We start from the raw sequence: 15,081 nt of genomic DNA, 5'->3' as shown, positions 1-15,081 counted from the left end.
ATTGATTTTAGCATTAAGGGGCCCATCTCAACGACAGCCTACTCTGGAACATCGCCTGCCTTTGTCCCTACCTAGTGTTATTTACTGCCAAAACCCTTATCTGTGTAATTTGAATAGCTCAGTCTGAAGGTGACAATGTTCCCCTGATGGCTTTTCATTACTCTTCATAAACTTCTGTTTGTCCAAAACTCAGCTGCCTATATCTCATCCCACACTAAACCACCCAACGGTCTTCAGCTGCCCTGGTCCAAAGCTCTGGAATTTGCTTCCTAAACCTCATTGCCTCTCAGCCTCCCTCCCTTCTTTAAGACCCTTCTTAAAATTCTGACTAAGCTTTTGGTCAATCCTCCTAATATTTTCCACTTGGTATCAATTTTTCTTTGAAGTATTTTGGGTTGTTTTTCTATGATGAAGGCATTATGTAACTTAAAGTTGTTGCTTCCATGCTAATAGTGTTCTTCATAAAAGCTCCACCTCAATTTTTATTTTAGCAAAAGTAGAAATGGCTGCCAACCTAAGGAATAATTATGGATATTTTAACTTTTCATCAAAATTATTTTTGTTTTATTAATGCCCAAGTTTCTCAAAATGGTAACTGACCTGGGCAACTTAATGTGAGCTTTTCCACATTTCAAAAAAGCTTATCGTTGTGGAAATGAGACTTCATCTTTTCCATCATGTGTTTTTCAGTATGTTGATCTCTGTCATTTATTTTCAATACTTGTGTACAACATGTACTGTAATACTAAACACATTAGCAATATAATATTTTCACAGGGAGAAGTGCCTTTTACTTTCATCTACATGTGAAGTAGAAAGGTGTAAATACTGGTGTTGAAAAGAGGTGGGGTAAATATATACTATTACCTTTTTTGAGGAAATGTGAAGGGTTGGGGAGGAGTAAGTTTTTTGTTGTTGTGTAGTCTTAAATTTGAACTCATTGAAGCTTTGTTATGACTTGTAAGGGAATGGAGAAAGTACACTTTCACCATATCCTTATAGCAGAAAAACATGCAGCCTGGATTACCTGCAGTTTAAAAGCATACATTCCACAACAATGCTGATATGTTAATTGTTTTACAGATTCCTCTTCATCCAGTGCCAGATGCTTTAGTACATGAAGTTCTGAACTTGGCTTTTAAGCACTTTAAACACAGGGAAGGGTAAGTTGGCTCTTTGCCTTTTTTGTAAACGCTTTCACAGTAGTGTTTTATGTATACATAAAAGTTTGTGGTTTCTAGCTGAAATGTAGTGCTTTGCCAATGTTCTATGTTAAACACTCATTACCCAAGCAAGGTCAATTATTCTTTAACTGACCTGTGGAATTCTGCAGTGAAGAATGTTCCCCGAGCTAATGCACATTCAATTATAATGCCATTTACTGGTTAAAAAGTGTTTCAAGGTCCTTCTCAGAGAGGGGTAAATTAGAGAGCAAACACTGAGCCATGGAGGGAGACTGGGAGGGGCCACAAAACATTTGGTGCAAAAGATAGACTAAAAGAAGGGTTTTGAAAGTGGAGAGCGAAGGGGAATGACAAAGAGGGTTCAATAGCTCTAGAGAGTATGACTGAAATTGCTGAAGGCTCTGCGACCAGTGGTAGAGAAATGAGAGGAGAAATGACTAGAAAAGCTGGAGCTGGAGGACCAGAAATTGTGGGAGGAGATCTGGGGCTTGAGGACATTTCAGAGATGGAATGAGCCAGACCTCTGGAAGGATTTGTGGATAAAGACACTTTAAACTTAAGAACAAAAAATGCTGGAAAAACTCAGCAGGTCAGGCAACATCTGTGGAGAGAAACAAGTTAAAGTTTCAGGTTGATTGGAAAATCACTGCCCATACCTAACCCTGCACTAAATCCTGCTCACCGGTTCTGATGAAAGGTCATCAACCTGAAAAATTAACTTTGTTTCTGTGCATAGTTGCTGCCAGGCCTGCTGAGTTTTTCCAGCAATTTTGTTCTTATTTCAAATTTCTAGCATCTGCAGTATTTTGCTTTTGAAGAAGAAAATAGATCTCTGAAAGAAGTGACCAATGAATCACAAGAGAAGTATAGCAAAAAGCTGCTGTCCTTGCTGACCAATGATTGGCAGGTGAAATGGATGTTTGATAGATGAGAGGAAGGGAGGCATGATTAAGGATGGCATTGGTATAACAGAGTGAGATTACCTTAGTTCTGGAGATCAAGATGTAGAATTGTTTTGGGTAGAGATGAGAAATAGTAAAGGTTAAAAGTCACTTGTGGGCCCACTAACAGTAACCACTATAGGATGGGATATACGGGAAGAAGTAATGGGGGCTTCTGAGAAAGGTACGTTGATAATCATGGATGATTTCAATCATCATATAGATTGGACAAATCAGATTGGCAACATAGCCTGGATGATGAGTTCATAGTATTTTTGGGACACTTTCTTAGAGCAGCACGTTTTGGCACCAACCAGGGAGGAGGCTATACTAGACCTGGTAATGTGCAGTCAGAGGGGATTATTAGTGACCTTATTGTGAAGACGCCCCTAGGTAGCAGTGATCATAATATGATTGAATTTCATATTCAGGTTGAGGGAAAGAGGACTGGATGTAAGGTAAGTGTTTTAAACTTAAATAAGGGCAATTATGAGGGCATGAAGACGTCGCTGGCTAACGTGAACTGGGAAATTAGGTTAAGGTATAGGTTAGTAGAGATGCAGTGGCAGACATTTAAGGAGATATTTCAGAATACACAAAAAAGGTACACTCCAATGAGATAGAAAGGCTCTTAAGGGAAGGACACACTATCCTTGGCTAGTTAAAGGTAGTGTGAAATTGAAAGAATAAGTGTATAATCCACGAGGATGAGTGGCAGGTCAGAAGATTGGACAATTATAAAGAACACCAAAAAATGACTAAAAATTAATAAAGAGGGAGAAATTAGTAGCTAGAAATATAAAAACAGATAGCAAAAGTTTCTACACGTATGTAAAAAGAAGATAAGTAAAATGAGCGTTGGTCCTCTAGAGAAAGGAGTGAGGATAGGAATTAATAAAGGAAAATAAGGAAATGGTGGATGAATTAAACAGATAATTTGCATCTGCCTTCACTGTAGAGAATACAAATAACATCCCAGAAATAATTGTGGATCACGAGGCGAGAAGGAGGGAGGAACTTAAAAGTTACACTCACCAGGGAAAGGGTACTGAGAAAATTATTAGAACTAAAAGTTGACAAGTCCCCAGGTCATGATGGACTTCATCCTAGGGTCTTAAAATAAGTGGCTGCTGAGATAATAGACACACTGATTTTAGTTTTTCAGAATTCCTTAGATTCTGGAAAGGTTCCATCAAATTAGAAAATAGCAGATGTAATTCCTCTGTACAAGAAAGGAGGGAAATAGGAAGCAGGAAACTATAGGCTGGTTAGCCTAACATCTGTCATAGGGAAATTGCTGGAATCTATTATTAAGGAGGTTATAACGGGGCACTTGGAAAATCCCAATGCAATCAGGCAGAGTTTTGTGAAAGGGAAATCATGTTTGACTAATTTATTGGAGTTCTTTGAGGAAGTAACAAGGAACGTGGATAAAGGGGAACCTGTGGATGTGGCGTACTTAGATTTCCAGAAGGCATTTGACAAGGTGCCACATGAAAGGCTACTACACAAAATAAGAGCTCATGGTGTCGGTAGTAACATATTAGCATGGATAGAGCTCTGAAGAAGAGTCATATGGACTCGAAACATTAACTCTATTTCTCTCTCCACAGATGCTGCCAGACCTGCTGAGTTTTACCAGCATTTTCTGTTTTTATTATAGCATGGATAGAGGATTGGTTAGCTAACAAGAAATGGAGAGTAGACAATGGGTCAATTTTGAGTTGGCAAGATGTGACAAGTAGAGTGCAACAGGGATCATTGCTGGGGCTTCAACTATTTACAATGTCAATGGCTTGGATGAAGGGACTGAATGTATGGTTTCTAAGTTTGCTGGTGATACGAAGATGTTTAGGAAAGTAATTGTGAAGAGGACATCATGAGTCTGCAAAGGGACAGAGATAGGTTAGGTGAGTGGGGAAAAAGTTGCAGTGTGTTGTGCGAAATGTAAACTTGTCCACTTTGGCAGGAAGAATAGAAAAGCAGCATATTATTCAAATGGAAAAAGTTTGCAGAACTGAGGTACAGTGGGATCTGGATATCCTGGTACATAAATCAGGACAAGTTCAGCAAGTGATTAGGAAGGCAAATGGAATGTTGTCGTTTATTGCACGGGGAATGAAATATAAAAGTAGGGACATTTTTCTACAATTGTAAAGGGTGTTGCTGAGACCACATCTAGAGTCCTGTGTACACTTTCGGTCTCCTTATTTAAGAAAGGATATAAATGCTTTCGAAGCAGTTCAGAGAAGGTTCACTCAACTGATACCTGGGACACGGGTGTTTTCTTTCAAGGAAAGGTTGGACAGGCTGGGCCTGTGGCCATTGGATTTTAGAAGAAGAATGGGAGGTGATCTTACTGAAACATAAGACACTGAGAGGATTTGACAGAGTGGATGCTGAAAGGATGTTTTCCTCTGCAGGGAGGGGACACAGTTTAAAAATAAGGGGTCTCCCATTTAAGATGGAGATGAGAAGAATCTTTTTCCCCTCAGAGGGTCTTGAATCTTTGGAACTCTCTTCCCCAGAGAATGGTGGAGGCAGGTTCAATGAATATTTCTTAAGGCAGAGGTAGATAGATTCTTGACTCACAAGGGAGTCCAAGGTTATCGGGGTTAGGTGGAATGTGGAGTTCAGGCTACAATCCTATCAGCCACGATCTTATTGAATGGCAGAGCAGGCTCAAGAAGCCGAATGGCCTAATCCTGCTCCTAATTCATATGTTCGTATGAAATTTGCTCATTTGGTACTGCAGGATCAGTGCCATGTCAATTTATTGGGGCTGAATGGCCTTTTTCTGTGCTGTAACAATTCTATGATTCTATCCTTTTCTATGCTGCAAATCTAAAATTTAAAAAATGTGGAAAATCTCAGCACCTGGAGAGAGAAACAGAGTTAATGTTTCAGGTCGAGTGAGCTTTCATCAGAACTTCTGATGAAGGATCACTTGACCTGAAACATTAATTCTATTTTTCTTGCCTATTTCTCACACTGTAAGTGAGTATCATTCTACATAAAAAGTGTTTTGTGGTGAATGATTGAGTAAGACTTTTCCCTAGGTTATTAGCTCTTATTTCCACTTTTCTAGTGTTTGGAGGGTAAGGGTGCCATAGCATGATTAAAGGTTTTATCTTTAGTATCAAGCAGAATATCTTGAAAGACATATTTGAAAATTCCTAAATTATTACCATACACCTGAACAGTCAGAAAACAGTATACCTTCTAGTGCAGATTGAGGATCTGTCCTGATACTGGTTAACCTAGTACTGTTGTAAATATCACATTTTAGCTTTGACAGACGTGCAAAAGGTGGGTTGTCCTGCGCTTGTCAGTTCTTTTTGCAATGTTATGTAAACAGATTTAATTGATGAGGGCTGATAAACATTCAGATGTACAGCAGACTGGGCAGCATCTAAAATATGCTGTTCCTGTTACATTAGCATTTTAGGTGCCACTTTCATTCCGACATTTAACTGGGCTGCATTTTTACATTTTGAAGCCTATAAATATTCTCAGTACATATGAATCCGATTATAAATATATAATTTCCTCAGTCACTAAATCTAATTTTTTTTAATGTGCTTCCCTTCCTTTCCTGAGCATTACATTTAAGCCAAATAATGCCAAATGTACACACCTTCTAGCAGGAATTAGTCATTAGCAATCAGGAATGAGAATTCTGACTGAATTGTTTTGCCCCCACCCCAGGCGTGCATGGTTCACTTCATTTTAATTTGAAAATTTTCTGCCCAATGGAATATACTGAGAATATCCCAATGGTATCTTGACACTCTGAACAAATTTTCTGTGATGGTGACTATTTTCTTCCTTTTGCTGTCAATGATTGCGAGTGGATAGTGTGTTGTCTCCCAGATAAGAAACATATGGAGCAACTACAGAAACTCTTGGCAGGATGAGCTACTTGAAGTCTTGGCTCATGTCAGAGCCAATGATATAGGAGTCAGATTCTTAAAAGAAAATTCCAGGTGTAAAGAGGTTGAAGAAACAGGACCTCAAAAGTGGTAGTCTCATGATTGCTAATTGTAACGATTTTCAGGGTTTTATGCCAAGTATTCTCCTGGATATAGCTGGTCATTCCCAGAAATAGACCACCACCTCCTTGCATGCAGAGAGAGCACACTTCACTGCCCAATATTCAGTTTGATAATGGCATGACCTGAGGAAATTGAAAGCACTCTATCGAGATGAGGCAGAACTTCAAACCAGCAAGCTGTTTACATATCATAGGAGAATTAATTTTATACAACTTCCACAGTGTGAATAGTTAACTTTTTACACTTGTTATTGGAAAGATATTAAAAGATGTCATCTTATCATCTCAAGGCGTAAGGCTCACTTTCCAGGCAAGCTATTTGAGAACTAGCTGGTCATTGATTTTGTTGCTTCCTGCTGATATCCTCTTGCTCACTCTGTCCAAGAGACTGAGCTGAGCTCCTAAATTTGTGAGGTCAGACGTTTGTCCTACCTAGCCATTGGCCATAAGTCAATTCACCTCATTGAATTGCCTCCAGTCTAATGTGTGAATATGAGGCTCCCAAATTTCTGTATTAGCTCAGTGTAAATGGAATAAGGGAAAAATAATTGATTTCTGCACAATTCCAAATGATATTTGCGCATTGCACACAACTAGTCCACCCCCAGCCCCAACCTTTTTGTTGACCAATTGACCACCCAGATTACAATGATATTCTGCCCGGTTTCAGCCCTGCTTGTTTAATGTTGTGACAAAATGCAGAGTTCAACATTTTGGAAAAAGTATAAGGCAATACAGGTAAAATTCAGGTCATTACACTAATAATGTCTCTCCATAGTTTGTAGGGAGATAAATTTAAGGCTAGAGGCATGCTGTAGGAGGGAAATATTTAGAGCATGGTCACAAGCTCAGAATTCTGGAACTCACCATCACCACATGGGCATTAGCAGTTCAGGAAGAAGGCTGACCACCACCTCCGCAAGCACAACTAGGATGGGCAACAAACTCCAACCTTTCTAGTGATGCACACATCTCAAAAAAATTAGTGTAAAAAAAACCCCTTAAACCGGCAAGCCTAGCTCTGAGGCAAGAGTGAGCTGTATCAACAAGACAGCTGGCCCATACAGAGGGCTGGGAAAAACATCATGAAGGGAAGGTTAACTCGAGCTGTCATGAAGGGTTTAAACTAATAAGATGAAGGTAAAGTGGGAGAATACACTGCATGGAAGGGAGTATAATATAGGTAATAGAGAAGGTGAAATAGATTAAGTTTGACAAAAAAATGCAATGTGGAAAGAGAAAAAGGAACAATTGCAAAATCAGGAGAATCCAAGCCAAAATATTTGATTGCGATGGAATTGATGTAAGGCAGACAGATTGTGGATTCTGAAGGAAGCTAGGAAAGAAACAATCAAGACTGTGGCCATAATTTTTCAAAATTTTGTGGAAAGTCTGAACTATACTGGTGGCAAAGAAAAAGGAGACCTAATTAAACTAAGAAGTTATAGGCTAATGCTTAGTTCAGTTGTTGGTAAACTCTTAGAACTTATACAATATGATGAAATGACTAAGCGCTTAGAGAAACATAGGCCATTTAGGAGGAGGCCCTCTAGCATGCTCCACTATTCAGTGAGATCATGGCTGATTTATGACCTAACTCCATATATCTGCCCTTTCCCCATATCCCATAGATTTTTGTTAACCAAAAGTATTATCATGTTCAGATTTAAGATTAACAATTGGCCTAGCATCAATTGCTGTTTGCAAAAGAGTTCCAAACTTCAACCAACCTTTATGTGTAAAGTGTTTCCTAATTTTACTCCCTAAGGTCTGGCTCTAATTTCTAGGCTATGCCGAGGAGCCATAGAATCCCCAACCAGAAGAAATAGTTTCTCCCTATCTGTTTCCCTTAATATCTTAAAAACTTCAAACAAAACGCTCCTTAATCTTCTAAATCCCAGAGATTACAGCCCTAGTTTTTGTAACCTCACTTAGTCCAGGCGTCGCGCAAGTAAATTGACACTGTAGCCACTTCAAGGCCATTATATCCTTTCTAAGGTGTGATACCCAGAACTGTCTGCAGTGCTCCCATGTGTGTATAACTAGGGTTTTGTATAGCTAAAACATGACTTCTAGATATAAATGCCAACGCTTGATTAATCTTTTAGATTATTTTCTGCACCTGCTCATGACATTGTAACCTACTCCGTACCTGGAAACTGAAGTGTCTTTGGATCTCCTCTGTTTCCAGCTTTTCACCATTTAGAAAATACTCTGTTTTATCCTTTTCAGGCCCAAAGTGGATGATTTCACATTCGGCTACATCAAAATCCATTAGCCACACTTTTGTCCATTCACTTAATCTATTAATATCTCTTATAATTTTGTGTTTGCAATATATTGTGGCATTGGTGTCTTTGGCAAATTTGGATATATGGCTTTTTGTCCCATCGTCTAAGTTATTAATAAAGACGGTGAATAGTTGAGGCCCCAACACCAACTCTTACTTGACATCACTAAGTACAACCTACCAACTAGAGTACTTGCCCATTCTCCCTACTCTCTGTCTCCTGCCACTCAGCCAATTTCCTAACCAGGTCAATAATTTGCTTTCGGTTTCATGAGCTTCAACTTTAGTTAGTAGTCTCCTTTGAAGAACTTGATCAAATACTTCTGAAAGTTTATATAAACAGCATCAATTGACATTCCCCTGTCCACTACTTGAGCCGCTTTTTGAAAAACTTCAGTCAGGTTCATCAGACACACCCTTTATAAATCCATGCTGCTCTCTCTGATCAGCTGAAAATTTTCAAAGTGTTCCATTGCCCCATTCTTTTCTCAACTACAGATTTTAGGCCAACTGGTCTGTAATTTCCTGGTTTTCCCCTCTCTTAAATAGCAGGGTAGCATTCACAATTTTTCTACCTGAATAAGTGGTTCCAGGATCGAGTAAACTCTGGAAGGTTGGGACATGTGTAAACTTTGTGTTGATTTTGATATTCCTTACAAGTTTGTTTTCATATTCCCTTCTTGAAGCTCTGTTAGCTATTTTGCTGCCATTTGCTGTTCTTCGCAATTTTCCACTTCACCAGGATCTGTGCTATTTTTTGATTTTTGTTTCTGTTCTTTCAGTTTAATCTTGTCTCCTTTCTCCTGAGTTGCCCATGGCTGTTTTTCTTTACTGATAAACATTCTTGCCCCTTAGTGGTATAAACTGGTTCTGTATCACATTAAATTCTTCTTTGAACATCTCCCATTGATCTGTTGTTTTGCCCATTAACAAAGTTGCCCAGTTTGCTGTGGACTGTCTCTTTGTCCTGGATGATGTTGAGCTTCTTGAGTGTTGCTGGAGCCACACTCATCCAGGCAATTGGAGAGTATTCCATCACACTCCTGACTTGTACCCCTGTAGATGGTGGACAGATTTTGAGAGTGGGAGGTTAGTTATTTGCATCAGAATTCCCAGTCTCAGACTTGCTGTTGTAGCCATATTCATATGGCTGGTCCTGTTCATTTTCTGGTCAGTGGAAACCCCCCATGAAGTTGATAGTTGGGGATTCAGTGATGATAATTACATTGAATGTCATGGGGAGATGGTTAGATTCTCTCTTGCTGGAGATGATCATTGCCTGGCACTAGTGTGGTGCAAATGTTACTTCCCACTTACCAACCAAGCCTGAATATTGACCACGTCTTGCTTCATATTGGCACAGACTGCTTCAGTATCTGAGACGTTGCGAATGGCACTGGGTACTGTGCAATCATCAGTGAACGTCCCCACTTCTGACCTTCTGATGGAGGGAAGGTTATTGACGAAGCAGTTGAAGATGGTTGGATCTAGGACAGTACCCTGAGGAGCTCCTGCAGCGATGTCCTGGGACTGAGATGATTGGCCAACAACCACAACCGCCTTCCTTTCTGCTAGATAAGACTCCAACCAGTGGAGAGCTTTACCTCCGGTTCCCATAGACATCAGTTTTGCCAGGACTGCTTGATGCCACATTCAGTCAAATGCTGTCTTGATATCAAGGGCAGTCGCTCTCACCTCACCTCTTGAGTTCAGTTCTTTTGTCCTTTTTTGGACCAAGGCTGCAATGAGGTCAAGAGCGAATGGCCTTGGTAGAACCCACACTGAGCAATAGTGAGCAGTTTATTGCTGTGTAAGTGCTGTTTGATCGCATTGTAGACAGCACCTTCCATCACTTTGCTGATGATCAAAAGGAAGCTGATGAGGCGGCAATTGGCCAGATTGGATTTGTTCCTCTTGCTGCGGACAGGATCTAACCTGGGCAATTTTCCACATTGTTGGGTAGGTACTATGTTGTAGCTGTACTGTAACTGCTTGGTGAGGGGTGTGGTTAGTTTTGGAGCTCAAGGCTTCAGTACTATTGCCAGAATGTTGCCAGGGCCCATAGCCTATCTAGTATTCAGTGCCTTCAGCCGTTTCTTGATATTATGGAGTGAATTGAGTTGGCTGGAGGTTGACGGCAACGATCCTGGGAACCTCAAGAGGAGGCAGAGGTAAAAGGAAGTTTTTTGAAATGGAAAGATGTGTTTTCTATTCTAGCTGCTGTTGTTCACTATACATACATAGACTTGGAAATTAAGGAAATGTAATAAAAATTTGTCGATGACACCCAATTTGGCTGAAGGGCAAATTCCAATTTAAGAGTGTGATAGACTGCAGACAAGCATTTAGGCTAGCAAGATGGGAAAATAGATGACAGGTGCAATTCATTGAAAGAAGGTGAAGTATTTGATTTGGAACAGAAGTCAACATAAAATGGTGCGATTTTAAATGTTATCAAATACAAGCAATAGCAATTATGAAGAAACTTGGAAAAATTATGGCATTTTTCAGTCAGCTGTGATAAGTTAAACAGTGATAGGTTGTTTTCATTGGTCAGCAGAACAGTAGTGAGAAAGCATAAATTTAAGGAAATTCGGAAAGGAATGGAAGGGCAGGTTAGCATATTGTAGCCAGAGGCAGTCTGGGGATGCATATTGCATATTGTTGGGTTTATCCATTATATCCAATGTATTTTAAAAGCTTTGCTGCTCTGCCCTACAAAGAATGAAATGTGGCTGCATGGAACATAGTTTCCCAAAACATTTCCAACTTACAGTCATTTTGGCAAGAGAAAAGAACCAAGAATGATTCAAAAACCAGCCCTGATGCCAAAATGTTTTGGAAATTCACTGTGCACTAGGCTGGATGTAAGGATTGTAATGCAGACACTCAGATTTGTCCATCTATATAGTTAAAAAAGCAAAAGAACAGATATTATGAACGTAATGCAAATGAGGTGTGTAACTGTGCCAAGCTCATGACTGCGACAATGCTGTAATGTTTTGGAGATTTTTCTGTGATTCACATGATGGAAGAATGCATTTATTGTTTAAAAATAAAAACAAGTGAATTTTCTTCACTTGTGAGTAATGATTTTCTGTTTTGCCACCCCCAACAAAAAAAAAATCTTTTAAATTTTGACTAGTGATTTACTTTAGCTCAATTAAATTTCTGGATAAGACCCTATACGAATTGGTTATTGCCTTTGAAAGGAACCTTTGCTTTGCATTGGATGAGGCAATTGAAATGCATGACGTTTAGTTACAACTCTTGATTTGCTGAGTGCAGCACTCTTTAAGTGACATGTTCAATTGGAATAGTGTATGCCTGTCTGATGCAAAAGAACTACATTGTATTTTTTGCTTCATTTTATGGGATTCGAATTTGGATTAATCTTGGAATTTAAATTTGGTCCAGCTTGGCATTTTTAAAATAATTTGCTCTGATCATACATTTTTATTTCACCTGCCTTCTATTCTTGACTTTTTTGCAGGTATTCAGGACCCAACACTGGGAATATGCACATTATTGCAGATTTGTATGCAGAGGTGATTGGAGTTCTTGCACAATCAAAGTAAGGAAAGTAATTATTTTATCAATATGTCATCTTATTTGCATTTTTCTAGGCATTGTCCAGATATTAATCTCTTACTTTTTCCAGGACAACTCCCATAATAGAATTATAGAATGGTTAAAGTGCAGAAAGAGGCCATTTGGCCTGTTGTGTCTGCCAATTTTCTGCAATCTCACTCTCCTGCCGCTTCCCTGTAGCCCTGCTGTTTTTTTTTCTATGCGGGTAATTTCCAATTCCTTATTGAAAGCCTCAATTGATTCTACCTTCACCACACTTTCAGACCCTAACTACTTGCTGCGTAAAAACATTTTTCCTCCTGTCGCCTTTGGTTCTTTTGCCATTCACCTTAAATTGGTGTCCTTTAATTCTTGACCCTTTCCACCCAAGGAACAGTTTCTCCCTATCTACTTTATCCAGATTCTTAAGATTTTCAACACCTCAATTAAATCTCCTTTCAACCTTCTCTAAGGAGAACAACGCTAGCTTCTCCAATCTATCCATGTAACTGAAGCTCCTCATTCCAGGACCATTCTCATGAATCTTTTTTACACCATCTCTAATGCCTCAGCTACCTTCTTAAAGTGTGGGACCCAGAAATAGACACACTACTTCTTCCTTATGCAGCAGTGCCAGTGTTTTATAAAGGTTAAGCAAAACCTCTTGCTTTTGTATTCTATGCCATTTATAAAGTCCAGAATCCTGTACACCTTTTTAACCGCTTTCTCCAGGATTTTCACCTGGCAACAATGAGGGGACAACAATAAAGTTCTAGTTTAGGATGGTATGTGCCTTGGAAGGGAATTTGCAAGTGGTAGTGCTCCCATGCATCTGCTGCCCTTTTCTATCTAGATTGTAAAGGATGCAGTTTGGAAGATGCTGTCCAGTTTCTGATTAATGGTAATCCTCAGGATGTTGATGATAGCACAGGGTGTTTTAATTTGCTATCTCAGTTGAGAACACTAAATCTGGAATACTGTCTGTTTTACAGTCCTCTGTACAAGTAGACCTGTAATGGTCCAGAGAACTCCATGTTATTGCCTTCACGAGTTACGTAGAATGATGCAAGAAGATCTAATGTGCTGGTTGTTTGGACACAGCTTTTGTAACCATTCAAATGGAAAATGAGGATACAAGAAAAACAAAATGTGCTGTTAATGGATGTCCTCTTTACCGAAATACTTCCATAATTTCCTGACCTGTAATGAAATTTTGCATACCAAAAAATGCATATTTTTTGCCTCCATAAAAAATGTATATATAGGTTTTCTTATGCTTATTTACCTTAGTCTTTTCCCTTGAGGTTTGAGTCAGTATGCTTTTCCTGCTATAGGTTTTATCTGAGATAGTTTTGGATTGTCATTGGTATCGTTTGATGTGGCCTTTGATTACCCATGAAGTTACATCTAAGCATGTTTGTGGAATACAGGAACCAAATACAAGCAGAAGTGATTGAGGAAAGCTTTATTTGAAAGATGATAAAATAAACCCTGAGATTGTTTGTTTGATTTGAAGTATCTTGAGTATACTTTCGATGTTTCTTTTTTTAAGTATTGAGAGAGAAGAAAAGTAATTAACTTTCGCTGGACAGACTTTGATACTTGAACTATAAAGATTCGCAGTGCATGAATTCTTCAATTTTTTTAGATTTCAGGCAGTAAGAAAGAAGTTTATGACTGAGCTGAAGGAACTACGTCAGAAAGAGCAGAGCCCTCATGTAGTGCAAAGCATCATCAGTCTAATCATGGGAATGAAGTTCTTTCGGGTCAAAATGTACCCTGTGGAGGATTTTGAAGCTTCATTTCAGTTTATGCAGGTAAAGTGGACATTTTTATTTTACATTAACAATCACTTACTCATGTATAAACCTTTAATTGACTTTGAAATTTACTATTTCTTCATATCTCAAAGTTCAAGAGTATCTGGTTGTTTCCAAGTCTCTCATCATTTGAGAAGAAATTGTTTTTCTTTAAAGCTGGCCTTTCAAATGAAGAGAAAGTAGTGTGGATGCAGTTAGTTGCTGTAACATAGGGTGCCATGTGCAGTATCTTGAAGAATTAGGAATTGTCTATGGACGATTCTTACCATTCTTGGACAAAATGGAGGAGGCATAAAGTAAAAGGGTGGACTTGCCCTTCAGTGTGGCAAACAAAGTTGATGGATCATTGACCCTGCATCTGGACTTACTTATCTTCCTGCATTCAACTTGGGGATAGCTTTGACAGGGACTAGAAGGAGTTAGCCTGCCATGTTTTGGCCAGAAAACATTGTGTGATGCATGAGGATTAAAGCAAATTTAACAGGAAAGTGAGCTAAATAAAAGGAGAATGTAGACAATAGGCTGAAAGATGTAAATGCATTAGAAGCAGTTCAGAGACGGTTTACTAGACTAACACCAGAAATGGGCGGGTTGTCTTATGAGGAAAGGTTGGATAGGTTAAGCTTCTATCCACTGGAGTTTAGAAGAATAAGAGGTGACTTGATTGAAACCTTTAAGATCTTGACTCTTAACAGGGTGGATGTGGAGAGGGTGTTTCCTCTTGTGGGAGAGTCTAGAACTAGGGGTCACTGTTTAAAAATAAGGGGTCACCCATTTGAGACAGGGATGAGGAGAAATTTTTTTCTCTCAGAAGGTTGTGAATCTTTGAAACTCTCTTCCTCAAAAGACAGTGGAAGCAGAGTCTTTGAATATTTTTAAGGCAGAGCTAGATAGATTCTTGATTAACAAGGGGGTTAAAAGCTACCTGGGGTAGGCAGGAATGTGGAGCTGAGGTTACAGTCAGATCAGCCACAGTCTTATTGCATGGCAGAATGGGCTCGGGGGGCCAAGTGGCCTACACCTAATTTGTATGTTCGTATGAAAGAAAAATATGGGAACCAAATATGTTTTCTTACATTATAGGTGCTGTATAAATACTAGTTTTTGTAAGAAAATAATAACCTATCACCGCTCACTGTTACCTAAGAGTAAATCAGACAATGATTTCTAGCAACCACACTTGTGTAGTTTAATAGCAGCTACCTGATTTCTGTTGAAGTTG

The 15,081-nt window shown here is 39.1% G+C and overlaps 1 protein-coding gene across 12 annotated transcripts in view; it reads left to right on the top strand.

The window, feature by feature from the left end:
• The window catches only part of fryl (furry homolog, like), a 594,162-nt gene that overhangs the window by 246,007 nt on the left and 333,074 nt on the right, over positions 1-15,081 (top strand). For all 12 annotated transcript variants that reach the window (XM_078547597.1, XM_078547607.1, XM_078547572.1 and 9 more), the window contains 3 exons: positions 1,084-1,163; positions 11,963-12,043; positions 13,688-13,856. In XM_078547597.1, the coding sequence (XP_078403723.1) occupies positions 1,084-1,163; positions 11,963-12,043; positions 13,688-13,856 (330 nt within the window). The remainder of the gene's footprint in view (positions 1-1,083; positions 1,164-11,962; positions 12,044-13,687; positions 13,857-15,081) is intronic.

Source organism: Cetorhinus maximus, chromosome 1 (assembly GCF_964194155.1).
Source record: "Cetorhinus maximus chromosome 1, sCetMax3.hap1.1, whole genome shotgun sequence".
NCBI classification, from domain to species: Eukaryota; Metazoa; Chordata; class Chondrichthyes; order Lamniformes; family Cetorhinidae; genus Cetorhinus; species Cetorhinus maximus.
The sequence above is the reverse complement of the archived record's forward strand: the minus strand, read 5'-3'. Positions and strand labels throughout refer to the sequence as shown.